This window comes from Thunnus thynnus, chromosome 9, assembly GCF_963924715.1.
Source record: "Thunnus thynnus chromosome 9, fThuThy2.1, whole genome shotgun sequence".
In the NCBI taxonomy this organism is placed as follows: Eukaryota; Metazoa; Chordata; class Actinopteri; order Scombriformes; family Scombridae; genus Thunnus; species Thunnus thynnus.
The window spans coordinates 25115294-25130604 of record NC_089525.1 but is presented as its reverse complement, the minus strand read 5'-3'; the positions used below and the strand labels follow the sequence as shown (position 1 = coordinate 25130604).

General features: G+C 38.2%; 2 protein-coding genes and 1 long non-coding RNA gene across 6 annotated transcripts in view; 2 read left to right on the top strand and 1 right to left on the bottom strand.

The window, feature by feature from the left end:
* The window catches only part of LOC137189783 (uncharacterized), a 41623-nt gene extending 35909 nt beyond the window's left edge, over nt 1-5714 (bottom strand). For 2 of the 3 annotated variants that reach the window (XR_010929739.1, XR_010929740.1), the window contains exons 1-4: nt 5626-5714; nt 3541-3632; nt 2819-2887; nt 2128-2225 (exon numbers count right to left, since the gene is read on the bottom strand). This is a non-coding gene — a long non-coding RNA (uncharacterized lncRNA). Of the gene's footprint in view, nt 1-2127; nt 2226-2818; nt 2888-3381; nt 3633-5625 lie in introns of all 3 variants that reach the window. The other variant, XR_010929741.1, reaches the window with a different exon arrangement.
* Nucleotides 57-4916, top strand: si:ch211-255i20.3 (transmembrane emp24 domain-containing protein 11). Its single transcript, XM_067599839.1, has 5 exons — nt 57-2218; nt 2825-2916; nt 3500-3625; nt 3796-3942; nt 4135-4916. The coding sequence occupies exons 1-5, from the start codon at nt 2089-2091 to the stop codon at nt 4282-4284; spliced, it is 645 nt and encodes a 214-aa protein (XP_067455940.1). The 5' UTR covers nt 57-2088; the 3' UTR covers nt 4285-4916.
* Nucleotides 5067-13195, top strand: LOC137189781 (probable E3 SUMO-protein ligase RNF212). 2 transcript variants are annotated; one of them, XM_067599837.1, is made up of 13 exons: nt 5067-5181; nt 5609-5725; nt 6433-6494; nt 6639-6713; nt 6953-7009; nt 7303-7361; nt 7467-7526; nt 8479-8543; nt 9537-9597; nt 10918-10960; nt 11126-11180; nt 12175-12244; nt 12799-13195. In XM_067599837.1, exons 2-13 carry the CDS (start codon nt 5617-5619, stop codon nt 12953-12955), a joined length of 873 nt encoding a protein of 290 aa, XP_067455938.1. In that variant the 5' UTR covers nt 5067-5181; nt 5609-5616; the 3' UTR covers nt 12956-13195. The 2 variants fall into 2 exon arrangements, with proteins under 2 accessions (XP_067455938.1, XP_067455939.1); XM_067599838.1 differs by lacking the exon at nt 5067-5181 and having other exon boundaries at nt 5639-5725; nt 6644-6713.
* The last annotated feature ends 2116 nt before the right edge of the window (nt 13196-15311 follow it).

The window sequence follows — 15311 nt, the reverse complement described above, 5'->3', positions numbered from 1 at the left end:
TTGAGTCTTAAGGCCAAACTTTACATGCAGAACACAATCACAAGATTAATGTTCAAGTTTCCATGACATGGATGAAAATCCTTCTTTAGTGCCTCTGCTCTTGGGCTCTCAAGGTAATATTACTAACACAGGGTCTGCAGGATCAAATTGAGTGTAAAGAGAAATGCTTTTAACTGGGGGTACTGGGTTCAAAACTCAAGACTAGGATTCATCCTGATGAAGTGTTAGTCATAAAATTAATAAACTATTTAAAACAATTCATCAAATGTGGATTTAGCCCACATGGCTTGAAATGTCAAAAAAATCAGTTCATGCTATGACAGCCAGTGCAGCACATCCCAGTATGTAGCAGGAGTCCAGTTTAATAGACAAAACAGACCTCTTCTTCAGAAAAGGTTTCTGGGGACGATGAACACAACACAATTTGAAACAGACAGATCATGGCTTATTTTCTGAACGATATCAGCGTAAATATGTAAACCAGATAGAGCCACTTATAGCCCCCCACGCCCCTTCCTACGAAACAATATAGGAACCATACTGTAGATGACAGATTGAAGAGCGATGAGAACCTAACATCTGGAGTATGATGGACTCCCTTCCGCTTTGAATGATGCAAAAGAAAGTTACTGAGATAGAGAATGAGGACAAACAGGAGAGGAGTGGGTTTAATTTATATTATTTCCTTAACAGTTTCATCAGCTAAGTCTCAGACAGTGACAGTGTATACCCAATATTATATATGACTTGTTTTGGTATGCTCGCAATATAGGGGAAAATAAATCAAAATATACTGTTGTTTAGAATATACAGCAAACATCAAGAGCAGTACTCTTGCCACAAGATAAATGTTATAAATGGTTTCAAAATGGCAGGAGGAAATACTGAATGAACTGACATGATGAGTGACAGGTGGCTGTACGTGGTTCACGGTGAAATACAAATTATCAGTCATTTGTTACAAGGCATGTTTTGTCATGAAGTAGCAAGTTGGAATTTTGAAATTAAGTAGCCAGAGTGGCATTTGATTTAGCATTGACACTTTCTGTGAAACTACTGTGTGGGAGGAGAAGGAGATCTGATATTTTGCTTAGTTGCTCAACTTTTACAGATGCTAAATATGAGAGGGGTTTATTCGGTGTGTGGGTGTAGGGGGTTTACTTTATAAGTGACCTCATCTAAGGTAAGCATATGGTAGTCATCTATTGTATGCAATGGTTTGAATTACATTTTCCACAGGAACTGAGGTGGAGTTTCTTTTGTACTGTGGTAACAGAGTGACCTTGGTAATCTTTACTGTGTCAGAGGTTAAGAGGTGAACAACATATTTTAAAGGTAGGGGTAAAAATTTTTTTTAAAATTTGTCTAATTTGACAAGGTTAAGCATCGATCACTATACTATAGTAATGTGGTTGTACATATTTTTGCACTGGAGTTTTTTAGAGGGACAATAAAAGCTGATAAAAACTTGCTCATTCCTCTTGCGTCTTGTTGAAAGTAATGTTTTATCCCTTAGCGCATATTTCAACAGTTTCCATTTAGTGTAGTAAATGCAGATCAGCCACATTGCCCATGTGGTAGAAACAAGTCTACTGCGGCAATAAAATGTTTTATACCAGGACTCAAATCTCTCACATTAATATACACTAATTGGTGGACATTTTCAGTATAATGACAATGGAAACTGCTGCATATGCCAAGAATGTGTCACTGTGCTTGTTCCTACCTTCATGCTGAACAAACAGGTCATACTGTCAGATACTGTGTATCTGGTACAAGCGGTCAGTCCCACTCAATCACTAGTCTTAACAGCTTTGCTATTGGCTCCCAGGTTAACCAGTCAAAAAACCGGCAGAATGTCTCGTCACACAAAACAGCACCTGTGAGTTTCTCACACTAAATCTTTCCCCCTTGCAGCCTCTCACTTATAATATATATTCTATTGGATGCAGGCATTTGGCTGTACTCAATGAAAAATAACTAAATCTTGACTTAGCATTTGCAGATCTATAAAAAGTCGTAACTACAGGCCAAACATTTTGTCGCTGTCAGGAGTATTGGAATTTAATAGCTCATTGTTAACTCAAAATGGGTTTGCGAGGTACTGGCTTTCTCCTCCAGTGTTACCTGATGCTGGCAGCAGCCATGTATTTTGATCTTGGGGAACAAGAAGAAAAATGCATCATTGAGGAGATTCCTGAAGACATGCTGGTGACTGGTGAGTCCTGGAAAGGGAATATTGCCCCTGAGTGTCGTTCACAGTCTCAATGGTAGCAATAAATGCGGAATTGTATTTTGAAAAGTTGTGAAATGTCATTTGATTGTTGAATCACACAGTAATGTTGCTGTACATGAACTTCCATGATATTACATGTATGTCCGCTTTATGTCATTTAATAGCAAGTGCAAAGGGCATATATAACTTGGCTTGTCCATTAATCAGTGTCTTCTATAATTAGATTGCTCTGCACTTCAAAAACAGTGAAATCAGCTCCACTCATTGTACACACATAGAAATAGAAACATGTTACATGTACAAACACTGCAAGGTGATTAAAAGTGTTTAGGGAAAGTGCTACGGCTTTTGTGCTTGTGCAACTTTTGTTTCAACAACATGTCAAGTATATAATAAAGACTAATATCTATGAACATTGTATATTATGAATTACAGTATAAAGCCCAATATAAAATGCATAAATTGAATTTTCTCCTCAAGCTTAATCTAATCATTATCCCAAATGTCACAGGCTTTGTGCTGACCTTGACTGCTACTGTGTGTGATTGTGTATGCATATGTTCTCGTGTGGGTGTCTCTTACCCTCAGGATATTTCATGTTGGAGCCTTGGGATTCGAAGACCTTCACCCACTCCCCTCACCTTGGCGTCACTGTGACAGTCAGAGACCCAAACCATGAGGTATTGGACTCACAGGAAAGGTTTATCACTAAGCCAGAGTCACACAAACATGTGTGTGTTGATACACTAGAACATGTGCTGTCTGGTTTCTCCATCCAAAACAAACACAAACAAGGCTGAAAAGCATTTGAATGCAGTGTCATAAAGCTTAGTGGTGCATGGTTTGATTGATGACTTCGAGCATAATCATTTACAGGATTTACATCTTACAGCAAGCCTGTAACTACTAATGTACTATTTTATTATTGTCTTGGATCTCCAGCACAGAAAAATGTTTTATGGTCCAGAGAATAAGTCAGTCTATGAAATTACATTTGAATGCCAAAAAACGTGAATGAACATCAGTGAGACAATCTGACAGCTATATTGGATAGGTTTTACTCAGTTTTTATAGTTTTCATTATATCATCGTTGGCTCTACCTCAGCACATGTATAGTAAATCTAAAAACAAATAAAATTTTAACCTGGGAATAAAGTTGCATTCTTGTCATTAGAACAAAGAGAAGAAACAGAACCACGTCTGATGTTTCTGATCCTTAGATGAAGAAATGTTGGCTTGACAGTGTCTTTCTTGCTCCCTAGGTTGTGATGTCCAAACGTTACGGTAAATTTAGTAAATTCACCTTCACAGCTCATGCCTCCGGTCAGCACTACCTTTGCTTTCAAACCAACTCCACAAGGTTTTCTGTCTTTGCTGGAGAAAGGCTGGTGAGACCTGATGACACACACAGAAAATGTATTCATAACAGAGAGAAAGATGTAGGAATACATATAGTACACCTAGTTTAAGCACACTGATGACATTGTTAAAATTTTGCCATGACTAAGCAGAGATTTCTGAAAATAATCCCTGAATTTTCCCCCGTTTTGCTGCACAGAAGTTACATTTGGATGTTCAGATGGGAGAGCACTCAATTGACCCCAACGTTGACAGGACCAAACACAACATGGAGAATCTGGAGATCACCCTCAGACATCTCATTGATCAAATAATGTACATCACAAAGCAACAGGAGTACCAGAGGGTAAATAAGAAGCATTTTTACTGTCTTGGCTGCAAAGGTGACAATCTCATGACATGACAATAGCGGTGTTCACCTACATCGTCATAGGTCACAGGAAAGGATAGCGGTAGCGTGGTACCAGCTTATATAATGAGAGTGATTGACTTAAAGTCTGAGCCTCATCTTTTTTTTTTGTCCCCTCCTTTCATTCAGGAGAAGGAAGAGACGTTTCGTCAGATCAGTGAGGACACCAATAGTAAAGTCTTGTGGTGGGCCGTGGTGCAGACCTCCATTCTGCTATCGGTTGGTTTCTGGCAGATGAAACGACTCAAAGACTTCTTCATCGCCAAGAAGCTGGTCTGATGACAACAACTGACCTGTCCATGCTGTACCTGTTCACTCCATCGCATGTACTGCCCATTCTTGTACCAGTGCGTACTACTATGTTGTAGCTTGCAACAATGACACCTTATGGCTAGAAATATCTGAACTACAAACTCCCATTACCAAACAACCAGTGACATAGATATAGGGAGGAAAAGTGTGAAAACTACTGTATGTAAAAATAAAATTAAAAAAAAAAAAAAAGTATTGTAAGCATGTAAGACATATGGGCAACATCAGTCAACAATGCTTTGGTTGTGTATCTTAAACATGATAATAATTCAATTTAATTACAAGTAGACAATGTGACCAAATGCTACTGTATTTACATAGCGTATTTCATTCTTTGTGCATAACTGTGTCCCTAATTAATTAATTAATTAATGGTCAGTAAACCAGGCTTGAGTTCGCTGCAACCTTGTTTAGTCTGGGCTAATATGAACACCACAAGGTTATACATTTCTGTTAAAAGTTCACAGGAATTTACAGGACAAATACAAGTGTAAGCAAACGCTTTACAATAAAGGTTTGAATGAAAACTAGCCTATTTTGGGTTTATTTCTGATTTATTTCTGAGTATGAACATTCAAGCAACTTACTTCACGTTCAAATTATTTAACTTGTGAATAAATATGTCTTTACCATTTAATCTCACAGAGACTTGGAGCGTAACAGCCATATAGAGCCATCTAACGTATACGTAGACGTTAGTTATATGGAGGTAAGTTAGCTAACCTAGCTAACAGTTAGCATTAATGTAACTGACGTCGTTATGTGCTGGTGGACAAAATTCACCGTAGTCAATATGCAGTTGGGCTGACAGTTTAAACGTTATTTCTGATTAATTCATTAATTAACTGAAGAAAAGGAAAGCTGGTAAGCTTATAATAAGAATTTAGCTTTTTTAGTTAGGACATAATATCGAGAGCTGCTATGATCAACTGATTTCAGACATAGCGTTAGCTTCCTCCGATCAGTTAAGTTATAGAGTTAGCTTAGCGTCACTTACCTTTACCTACTACGGGATAAATCCAGCTAATGTTAAGTAACTTTAAAACAATAAATTTACTTTCTGTGTATCTGAATTTATTAAGAGGTTAGCTGTGTTATTAAGTTGCCCTAAACAGAAACGGTTTTAAAGGATGTAATGCTAACGTTATTTAATGTGACAGCTGTAACAACGCTGCCACTTTAGCTGAAACTGTTGACCATAATAAATAAAGTCCCTCTCACTAACAATAAGTGTTAGCCTTAGGAAAGTTGCAGGCTGGTAAACCTAAAGGTAACCTTATCTTTTCTGCAGGTGTGCAAATGTCTTACTGGATTTGCTGCAACTCCTGCTTTCTGTCCCCCAGTGCTGACCGTAGACTGGCTGTGACATCCTGCGGCCATGTAATCTGTAGTGTTTGCTATCAGAAAGGTAGATACAGATTCACATTACTGATAAAGTGAGGTTGTGATGTTGAGGATATATTTCTGAGAATCAGATCTGCTCCTGGGAAGGTGAAAGCGTGAGTAAACAGGGACATCTATTGGACTTCATGTGATACTGCAGAGCTGATCACACAGGCAGCCAGGAGTTTTTAACTAAACTTTTCCATTACCAAACCCCCTCAGATAGACACAAACAAACTCCCTCTTAAATTGTATTTCCCGAAGGATCCATATTTGAGTATTTGCTGTCAAATCGAGTTTGATTTTGCTCATTATATTACCATGGGAAGAAGGAAATCTCTCATCCAGCCATACTCCATCACTGTAATATCTTCAGATTAAATAAATTGCAGCATTTATCATTTGATTAGTCCCTCGAGTACTCTTTGGGGACCCTTGATCCCAGCTTGATGCCAGTTGGGAGCCACTTATTACATTTAAAGGCCACTATGTTTCTGATGGGTCTCATCTCAGTTAAACTCTCAAGAGTTTAATAATATTTACAGTGGGTCTCTGAGATAGACCCACGGGGACGCACATAATATATTTTGGTCTCAGGCTAAAACATGTTTACTTTAACATTGTGTTCAGTTCTTGTATTGAATTTTGGCTGTATGTGTCCTCTATTTGATATGAGCCTAGGGGGACTATGCATTTTTTTATTATTATTATTTTGTACTTTTCTGCTTTCAGGTAAGCAAGACAAGTGTTTAATATGCGATGCCAAATGCCAAGTATCACCTCTCTCTGGCAAAGTAAGCATCTTATATTTTTCTTCTTTTTAAGTGACATATTCTGGTGGCTTGTCTGCACAACAACAATTTAAAACTTTATAAACAGATTGATATCATTTTATAACCCTACTATCAGCACACTGATGAGACATGTCTTTGTTTCAGAGCAGCTCTGAGGTGAAGGCCCTGTTCTCTGACATCAACGTTGTGGCAAACAAACACTTAACGGAAATCAGCAAAGTTTGGTCATTTTCTTGCTTCACATCACATGGCTGAACAAACAGATGGTTGCTGACTTTGGGACATGATAGTGTTAGGATGCAATTGTTAGGATACTTAAAATATCAACAGCAGACTGTTGCTCAATTTAAAATGCTTTGTGTGCTAAAAGCTTTGTAAAGTTATTCATATTTGCATATATATGTATTTTTATATGATTTATTTCAAATATCACATAATGTTGTCTTCCCTTTCCTTAGGTTTTAATGTTCCAGGCAAGACATCAAAAGAGACTGTTGACTTACTACCAGCAAAGGGTAAGAGATGTCTTGCTGCAGTGGATGTTTATTGATGTGTATGTGTGTGTCTTGTCTTGCTTTTCTTCATCTGGCAGGTTATTGACTTTATTTTTGAAGTTTGTAACTTTTCAAAAAATACTTTTAGATGTAGAAAACCTGTGATATTAAATTTTTAACCCACCAACCATGTTGAAAGGATGATTTAATTAGTTTCTTGCGCTACTAAATGCCTTCTAAAATGGATATACTAAATGCTACTGAATATATATTTGCACCAGCCTTAATACTGCATCATTAACCAACAATTACAGAATGGGAAACTAGAGGATGTGTTAGTCAAGATGAAGCAAGAAATGCAGCAGATGACAAAGTAAGTTAAACCAGCAGTATGTGTGATGTATTTTCACATGTCTTTCTTAACTTAAGTTCATGAAAAGTTGGCTACCTTTCTTAGTTTTCTTTTTTCCTGTCAAAGGAAGCTGAATGAACAGAGTGCCTACATCACTAAGCTGGAAAACTCTCTTCAGCATCAGAGGTACAACATAATCCAATCAGATACACACATGCATCCTGAAGTTCTGATAATGGAAATTACAGTTATCACCCTCAAGATTTTAGCCTTCTTCACTTAATTGAAAATGTTTTAGTGTAACCAGTGTGCTTCTAAATTTGACTAAGTTTAAATACTTTAACAGCCATTATGCTGGGTGATCAGCCATTCTTTAACTCTTTAACAATATCATCTCATCAAGTCTTTAACAGTTCCACAAACTAGATTACCTTAAAAAATATGTTTGCTTATGAACATTTGGCTGATATATCATTTTCATTTATCATTCTATCAATCATGTTGCCTCCTTCTTTCACATAGGATTGAGTATAAAGCATCATATGTTGTACTGCATGGTCATGCCTCATGTGATTATAATTTTTGTGAAATAAAAGAGTGAAAGAAAGCTAAATGAGGATCTATGGAGGCAGTTAAACCTGCAATTATTTGGAATTAAATGCTAATGTGTGTTTTCTTTGGGATTGGAAGCACCTTAGCAAGTTATTTACAACTAGCTGGGTGTTATACCTCCTCTTACACTAGGTGTCACTCCTGGCACATCTACTCCAGGCCTGTTAATACCAGTCCTGAAACAGTGTAACGGGACAGGTTTTTAAGTTGCCAGAAAAGCTATCTTTAAGTACTTGAGTACAAGTTGAAAGAACCTGAAGATCTCAATCACTCACCCACAGTATTATGTGTGAGTACTGCAGCTTTTAAATGTTGTGTAAAATACAACTAAAGGTAGACATGCTTAAAGAAAAAAACCCTTTGATTCAAATTTCACGTAAGAAATAAATTGTTTGGCTTGAGGTCACCCTGAGGGGATAAGGGTCCTTAGTTATTACCTTATTCAAGGATTTAAACTGACAACTATATTATGTCAACTCTGTTACTGGATTGATACATCTTGGTTTTTTTTCCTGTTCTCATGCAGTGCCAAAGCTTCATCAGGGTGTCAGATGAGCCACAGTTCTCATACTCCAGGAGTACATAAGACGGGTAAATAACAATCTCATAATTGTATTGGTCATAAACACAAACACTCTGTGTTGTGTCTGGCACCATATTAATGTGTTTTTTATTTACATAAACAAAATATATAATTGTAGTGTACTTATGCATGATATACAGTACATGTACATACTATACAATACTGTTCAGTATTGTGTATTCCTGTGTACTACCTAAAGTAGGGCTGTAGTCAAGACCACTTAAGTCCAGTCCGAGACATGTCCAAGTCTGACCAAATCAAGTCAAGACCAAGTCCAAATCAAGACTGAGATCAAAAACACAAAAAAGTTCCCCTTCGAAATTCTTCATTTTGTTGTGTTACTGTTGTTCATAGTGAGTCACTGTGATACTCAAGTGGAAACAAGGTAAATCTGCCTCAATAGTGCGTTTTTTGCTAAAATTGTTTGACCAAAGATGACAACAAGCGAGATCATTGACCAAGACAGAGAAAAATCCAACATAATAGGAAAAGTATGGTGATCCAGACTCACAAATATGACAGTACTACAGCTCTGATTTTAAGTCAAGCGGGAAGCTCAAACAGCAGTCCACAAACCAATGGGTGACATCACAGTGACTACGTCCATATATTTACAGTCTATGTTTTAAGTGTACAAGATCACTTAAAGAAATACAAATAGACTACATCCTTGAATTTTTACATAACAGGATTCAACATTGAAACTTGTTGTGTTGGTCAAGTCTGGCCAGTATGACTACAGCCGGTTGCATGATGTCTCTTTTAGTAATCCTGCACAGCCATGCATGATGGGCTAGTGGCAGGAAGAAAAGGCAAAGTCAGCAGATTTATGTAGCAAGACCAGAATCTCCAGTGAAACTGTTCCAGTTACAACAATTTAGTAGCCTCATCACTGCACCTTGTATATTCATAGATTCATTAGATAACCACTAATGTCTCTTCATTAATAATAGGAGACAGTGGTTCTTAATGGTGTGTTACTCTTTCTTGTCTTCCTTCAGTCCTACAGATCCCATATAACTCCCCAATGTCCCTTTCAAGACACTCTTCAACTACCAATGTGTGAGTATTATCCCTTTCTAATTTTTCACTATATCTATTAACATCATTAACATTCTCTTTTTCTCTGTTGATCTTTGAATTGCTCTGCCTTCACCACATGCTTTGTTGTTTTTTTTTTACTCTGCCCTCCTTTACCTAGCACCATACCCCAGACCTTATTAGATAAGAGAGAGAGAATGTAGGAGGTATTTCACAGAGCAAACAAGCTGTATCCCGGGTTCAGCCCCCATGTCTTATGTTAGCTTTAGCTGCTGTATAGCTTTGCCCTGCCCTGCGGCTATCTACACATACACACCTGAATAAGCTAAGCTTTGCTTGGGTTTAGTCAGGAATCCCTATTGGGTTTCCTAGACACCGTTGACACAGGATTGATTGGCTGCCCGAGTTTAATAGTGCAAATGTTGTTTTATCCCCGGCGCCTTTAGATTTTTCTACTGACCGAAAACAGTGTAGGTGATGGATAGCAGGACATTAACCCCATTTTTAGTGTTACTACCATTCCAGCAGGATTGATTCATTTTTGATTTAAAGATTTAAAAAGTAAATTGATGATTTATTTACTGATAGAGCTGTCATGCAAAGCAATTTTGGAACATAAGAAGCTAAATGGATTTTAATAGCAACATGTCTCATTTTACTGTGTCTTGCAGTGCTTTATAGATTACTTGTAGTAGTTGTAGAAATTTGATTAAGTCTCACAAAATTCACGAGTTTCATTTAGAGAAGCCTCAAGCCTCTTTGTATTTTGCAGGGTTTCTCAAGTTTTGGAGAAATCCACAATGTTTTCAGTAAGATAATCACCTAAACAAACAAGTAATATATAATGAGGAAACAAGACTATAATAATACTAGTCTTAGAATCATATTTTTCAGAAAAGCAATGAATATATTTTTACTGTGTAGATCAACTGGTGTTGAGCTACACTTTACACTGCATTATTTCTGAATTTCATAAAAGTGCATTTGAAAGACGTAGAAGTATCTCACTCTCACTTGTTTCACAAAATAAGACATTTTGAGCCACTGTATGAGACTGAATGGCCTGTTAGATTTACATTTTGTTAGTAGTGGATTGACCTCAAAATACAGTATGATTATTGTTTTTGATTTGGGTAAATAATTTACCGAAGTGTGTGGGGAAATGGATTTTGCATTCTCCTTAAAAGAGAAAGTGTCAGTATTTCACATAATGGATATTACACTTTGGAATATATAGAAATTGTGCTTGGCGTAAATAAAAACAAAAAGGTCAGGCACCACTGCAGTGCTCAGCCAACTGAATGCAACAGGACTAATGAAGTGTGCTCTCCTGTCTGGCAGCGCTGAAAACATGGAGGTGGATGAAAGGAGTCTGTTCAGGAAGGTGAGTTAGCATTATAGTTTTAACACAATACCTGAGCTCTGTGAAGAACATACAGCATTGACGTTTAATTTATGACTTAAGCACATGGAGAATAAAAGTATTGAAAGAACAAGCAAATAAAAAGCCACGATTTGCGATGTCCCTCTCTGTGTGTCTCTCTTTCAGACTAACAGTATCCCCAGACTGTCGTTAATCAGTCCTCCACAAGATGGACGAATGGGTATGTGCTTTACTCTGCCTGTCATAAAACATTTGTTTTTGGTATTAACTATAGGAAGAACTGTAGTCTGTGTCTGCATAGAGCATTATGCCAGTAAATTTAGGTTTAGTGGTTTGACACCCCCTTTGTATACACTGAAGACACACTGGGAAATCTCATGTTATGCCACCTAGGATATAATACAATCAAGCCTCTGTGTCTCTTTTGTCTCTCACTGATCAAGGTATGTGTCTAGAATTGCACATTCATGAATGAGGTGCCACACTGAAACAGATGTAATCACACTGTAATCATCTGACAAAACCATCCTGTAACTCAACCGTGTTTTGGGGTTATAGACCTCACGGTTGACCACCCACAGTGATTAAACTAATACAGATGTTGTCTGTTGTTATATTTAGGATTATATCTGCTGAGTTCCACCTCCTTCATTATGTGATTTAGTCCCTTAAGGGATTTGACCTCCGTTGTGGGGAATAAATTAGGTGACAGCCCTCAAATGCTGTTAGGATTATGTAGATACTCATTATATTTGTGTGAGTGTTTGGTTAAATAAATACTGTATCGAAGAAAATCATAATATTTAACCAGCAGCGGATTGATTGGACTATTTAAAATGCTTTAGATTTTATTTAGTTTATGGTTATTTCAAGATAAGGATGACATGTGCCATTTATTATAGAGCTAACTGTATGCCAGATTTGTGTACATGCCAGAGATGTTTTTCCCCTTTTGGGTCGTAACCTCCACTGTAAGCTTGTGTGAAGTGAATACCGTGAGATACTAATTACTCTGGAAAATGACTCACCCATTTATTTTGCCCTCCTTGAGGATTTTGCAAATAAAACTTGCAGCGAGCTCATCTTAAGATGAGACACATAAGCCTGTAATGACCCTGAAATATCTCATGCATTTTTAAAACCATTGTAAGCCATTATCATCTGCATGACTTGTGTGAAGCATTAACCATGGATCTGTTCGGTGTTATGTTTAGGCACCATCCCTCACAGATCATCTAATCAAAACATATTGGCCAACCACCCAGCACGCTCAGCCATAGTCAGGTGACTCATTTCATTCATCACAGGCATCATGTTAATGTCAAACTAATGCAGAATAATCCTAACTTTCTGTTAAACCTTGACACTGTGAGCAACTTGGCCTTACAAGAGGCTGCAAATGCATGAATATAGCTGTCTATAGTCAAATGGCTACATTTAATAAAATTATTTTGATTTTGTAAAATGACGCAGCATGTGTTGCTGTTCTACAAGCATCATATTTGACATGCAAAATTGTGGTGTTTTAAGTAAAAGTTTCAGAGAATTTGGAAACTTGGAAGGCTGCCATCAACTTCATATTGATTTTGGTCTGACTACTGATGACCATCACGTGGCTAGAAGCACCCCGCGTGCGTGGCCTCTCTGGTTAACCTTGATTGGAAACAGTTTTTGGAGCAGCCTGGAGCTGAAGAGAACATCTCTCTCTGAAACCATTATTACAGCAGTAACCTTTTGTTCTCATGAGCTGATGATGTTTCTTATAGTGTAAATGTGGATTAAAAGTTGCTATTTCAAGAATTCGCTGAAATACACCTACACCTCCTCTCCCCTCCCAGTCGTTTTCAGGGAACGCCGATGACCCCAGATGTTTCATATGGCCAGACTTCTGGGTGGAAGTCTCCCATCTTCAAACCTCCGCCCTCCTTCAGACACTCATCTATGTCCTCCCTGGTCTGCCCCCCCTCTTTAACAAACACTCACACACACACTTAAACTGTCACAAAGCCTCTAGAGGAACTACACCTGACCACCGACGTCTTTCTAGAGGTATTTATGTCTCTCACGACCAAAAATGAGTCACCATCCTGTTCGTATGTTGTGTTTTAACAACCTTGAATTCACAAGTAAAATTAAATGTATTCACCTTGAACCTATACAGTGTATTGATAACTCAGATTTTATTCTGTTAAATTGCAAGTTTAAAACAATTAAACTGATAAAATAATGATACAAGCCTTGTTCCTGTTTTCTGACTTCACTTTCACCCTGACATCATACTGCAGATATCCAGATGAAATCTAGTGCAATTATCCCTGTGTTGGTGACTGGTCATGTAGTCACAGGTAATTTGTTTACGTAATCATTTAGCTGAGTTGTTTTGAAAGTGAATTACTTTTCAGTAATCCAGCAGAGAGACCTACAGGCCAGCAGAGACTTACAAGCCTTTAGCCGAAGGCACAGTTTGACGTGATGCTCGCTTTGCTACACCAGCACCTGTTCAATTTACAAAGATAAACTGGGATTATATACACAAAAAATACCCATTTACTGGATTCTACAAGAAGACAAGAGAAGTCTTAAAGGTTGACAGAGTCATGCTTCAGAAAGCCTTTGGGCACCAGTACTGTAGTGAAAAAAAAACCCCCTCAACAATAGCTTGAGCTATCCCAGCCAGCTGAATGTAACATCTGACTTGTGATTTCACCCTCAAATGTGTTACAAAACAGCTGCAAGTGAAGGCAAAGAAAAGTGTAGCCATATAGAAACATGATATCACCTGAAGTCATCGCAGCAAAGAAAAGCTGATGCGATGAAGCGGGTGGCGAGGACGGCCTGATGTGTTCAGACAGGTAGATTCTCTGTTTGTCGACCTGCGTTTCTTTTTTTTTTTTCCTCTATTGTCCCTGGTTGTCAGGGTGGTGAATGGTGTCTATTGAAGAGGGCTCAGGTGTGACTGTGTGTGTGTGTGTGTTCTAGGTCTGTGCACGCAATATTCAGGCACTTACTAGCGTGTGGGTGTATGTGAAGTTAGGGTATTGTAGAGAATCAGTAGGCCTGATCCTCCTCTGTGCTCCAGTGGGATTTGAACTCGTTTCCTGTTTTTTAAGGTCCACTTAGAGAGAAATGGCTCCCCGAGGCAGACTAAGCTGTCATGGTGTCACACATTGACAGGGAGAAGACTAAATCAGAATAATCTCTCCCTCATGCACGCACACATGCTGGGTGATCTCTTGTTTAGCTTTCACAATACCAGCAATGAGGTATGTGTTGCACCTTTCTTTCTTTTTTTTAAAAAAGTCACATAATTCTGGATATCTGTGGATCCCCAAACACTAAGATGTCTCTTTCTCCCTCTCTCTCTTTTTTTTTATCTCTCTCTTACTTTCTCCTCTGCACACATACACACTCACACACACCTCTGTATGGCTCCAGGCTGTACAAATGAGCCCTGCCACTTCAGAGAGCTAAAGAAAACTATTCTGATGTCAGTGGTAATTATTCAGCAGCGTGTTCTCACAGCTTGTCCACCCCTCCCTCTCTCTTCCTCTCTCTCTCTCTCTCTCTCTCTCTCTCTCTCTCTCAGTCTCTCCCTTTCCATCCCCATCTTTCTGTGTGTGAGAGAGAAGCTTCTAGCTTAATCTGATCCAGATTTCACACTTTGTCACTCAGTATTTCAGTCTTGAACCTTTGGTGCTGTAAGTGTAATCCCCTCCAGGCAAGACATGACATGAACTAAATGATTTCACACCGGAGCTATTTGTCTTTCTGAGTTGTGCAGAAAGTGTTCCTGTTGTAGGCCTACAGTGTATAATCTGTGATGCCCGTCACCTTTACTGTTTAACAGGCTGAAAACAGCAACAGAAGACTGATGAAGACCTTCTTGTTTGACAAGTAACAAAAAGGCAACAGGGAGGTTCATTTATATATTTATATTTATATCTCGATCCACCAAGAAACCAAAGGCACCAAAAGTACTTCCCATGGATCACAAGATAACTTTGAGGTGTCATTAGATGATTAACAAGATAGGAAAGAGGAATAAATAAATGTTTGTTGCACAAGATAATGTTTATTTTATTTTTTACTTGCTAAAGAGTTTTACCACTTCAAGATTTAACAAACTTTAAAGAGCAACTTAACCCAGAAAATCCCAGTTTTGCTGACCTCCATTGGTTTAACTTCTCACCTTGTTACAGTGGTGTAGAAGTGAAGTCCAGGTTGCGTCAGTACACTTTGACATCACTGTTGGCTTTGGTTCATCAGGTGCATCAGAGCACGCTTCTGACCACACCCAACCAGTCAGAGGTGAAACAGACTTTCAACCAGAGAGATTGAACTGGTCACACCT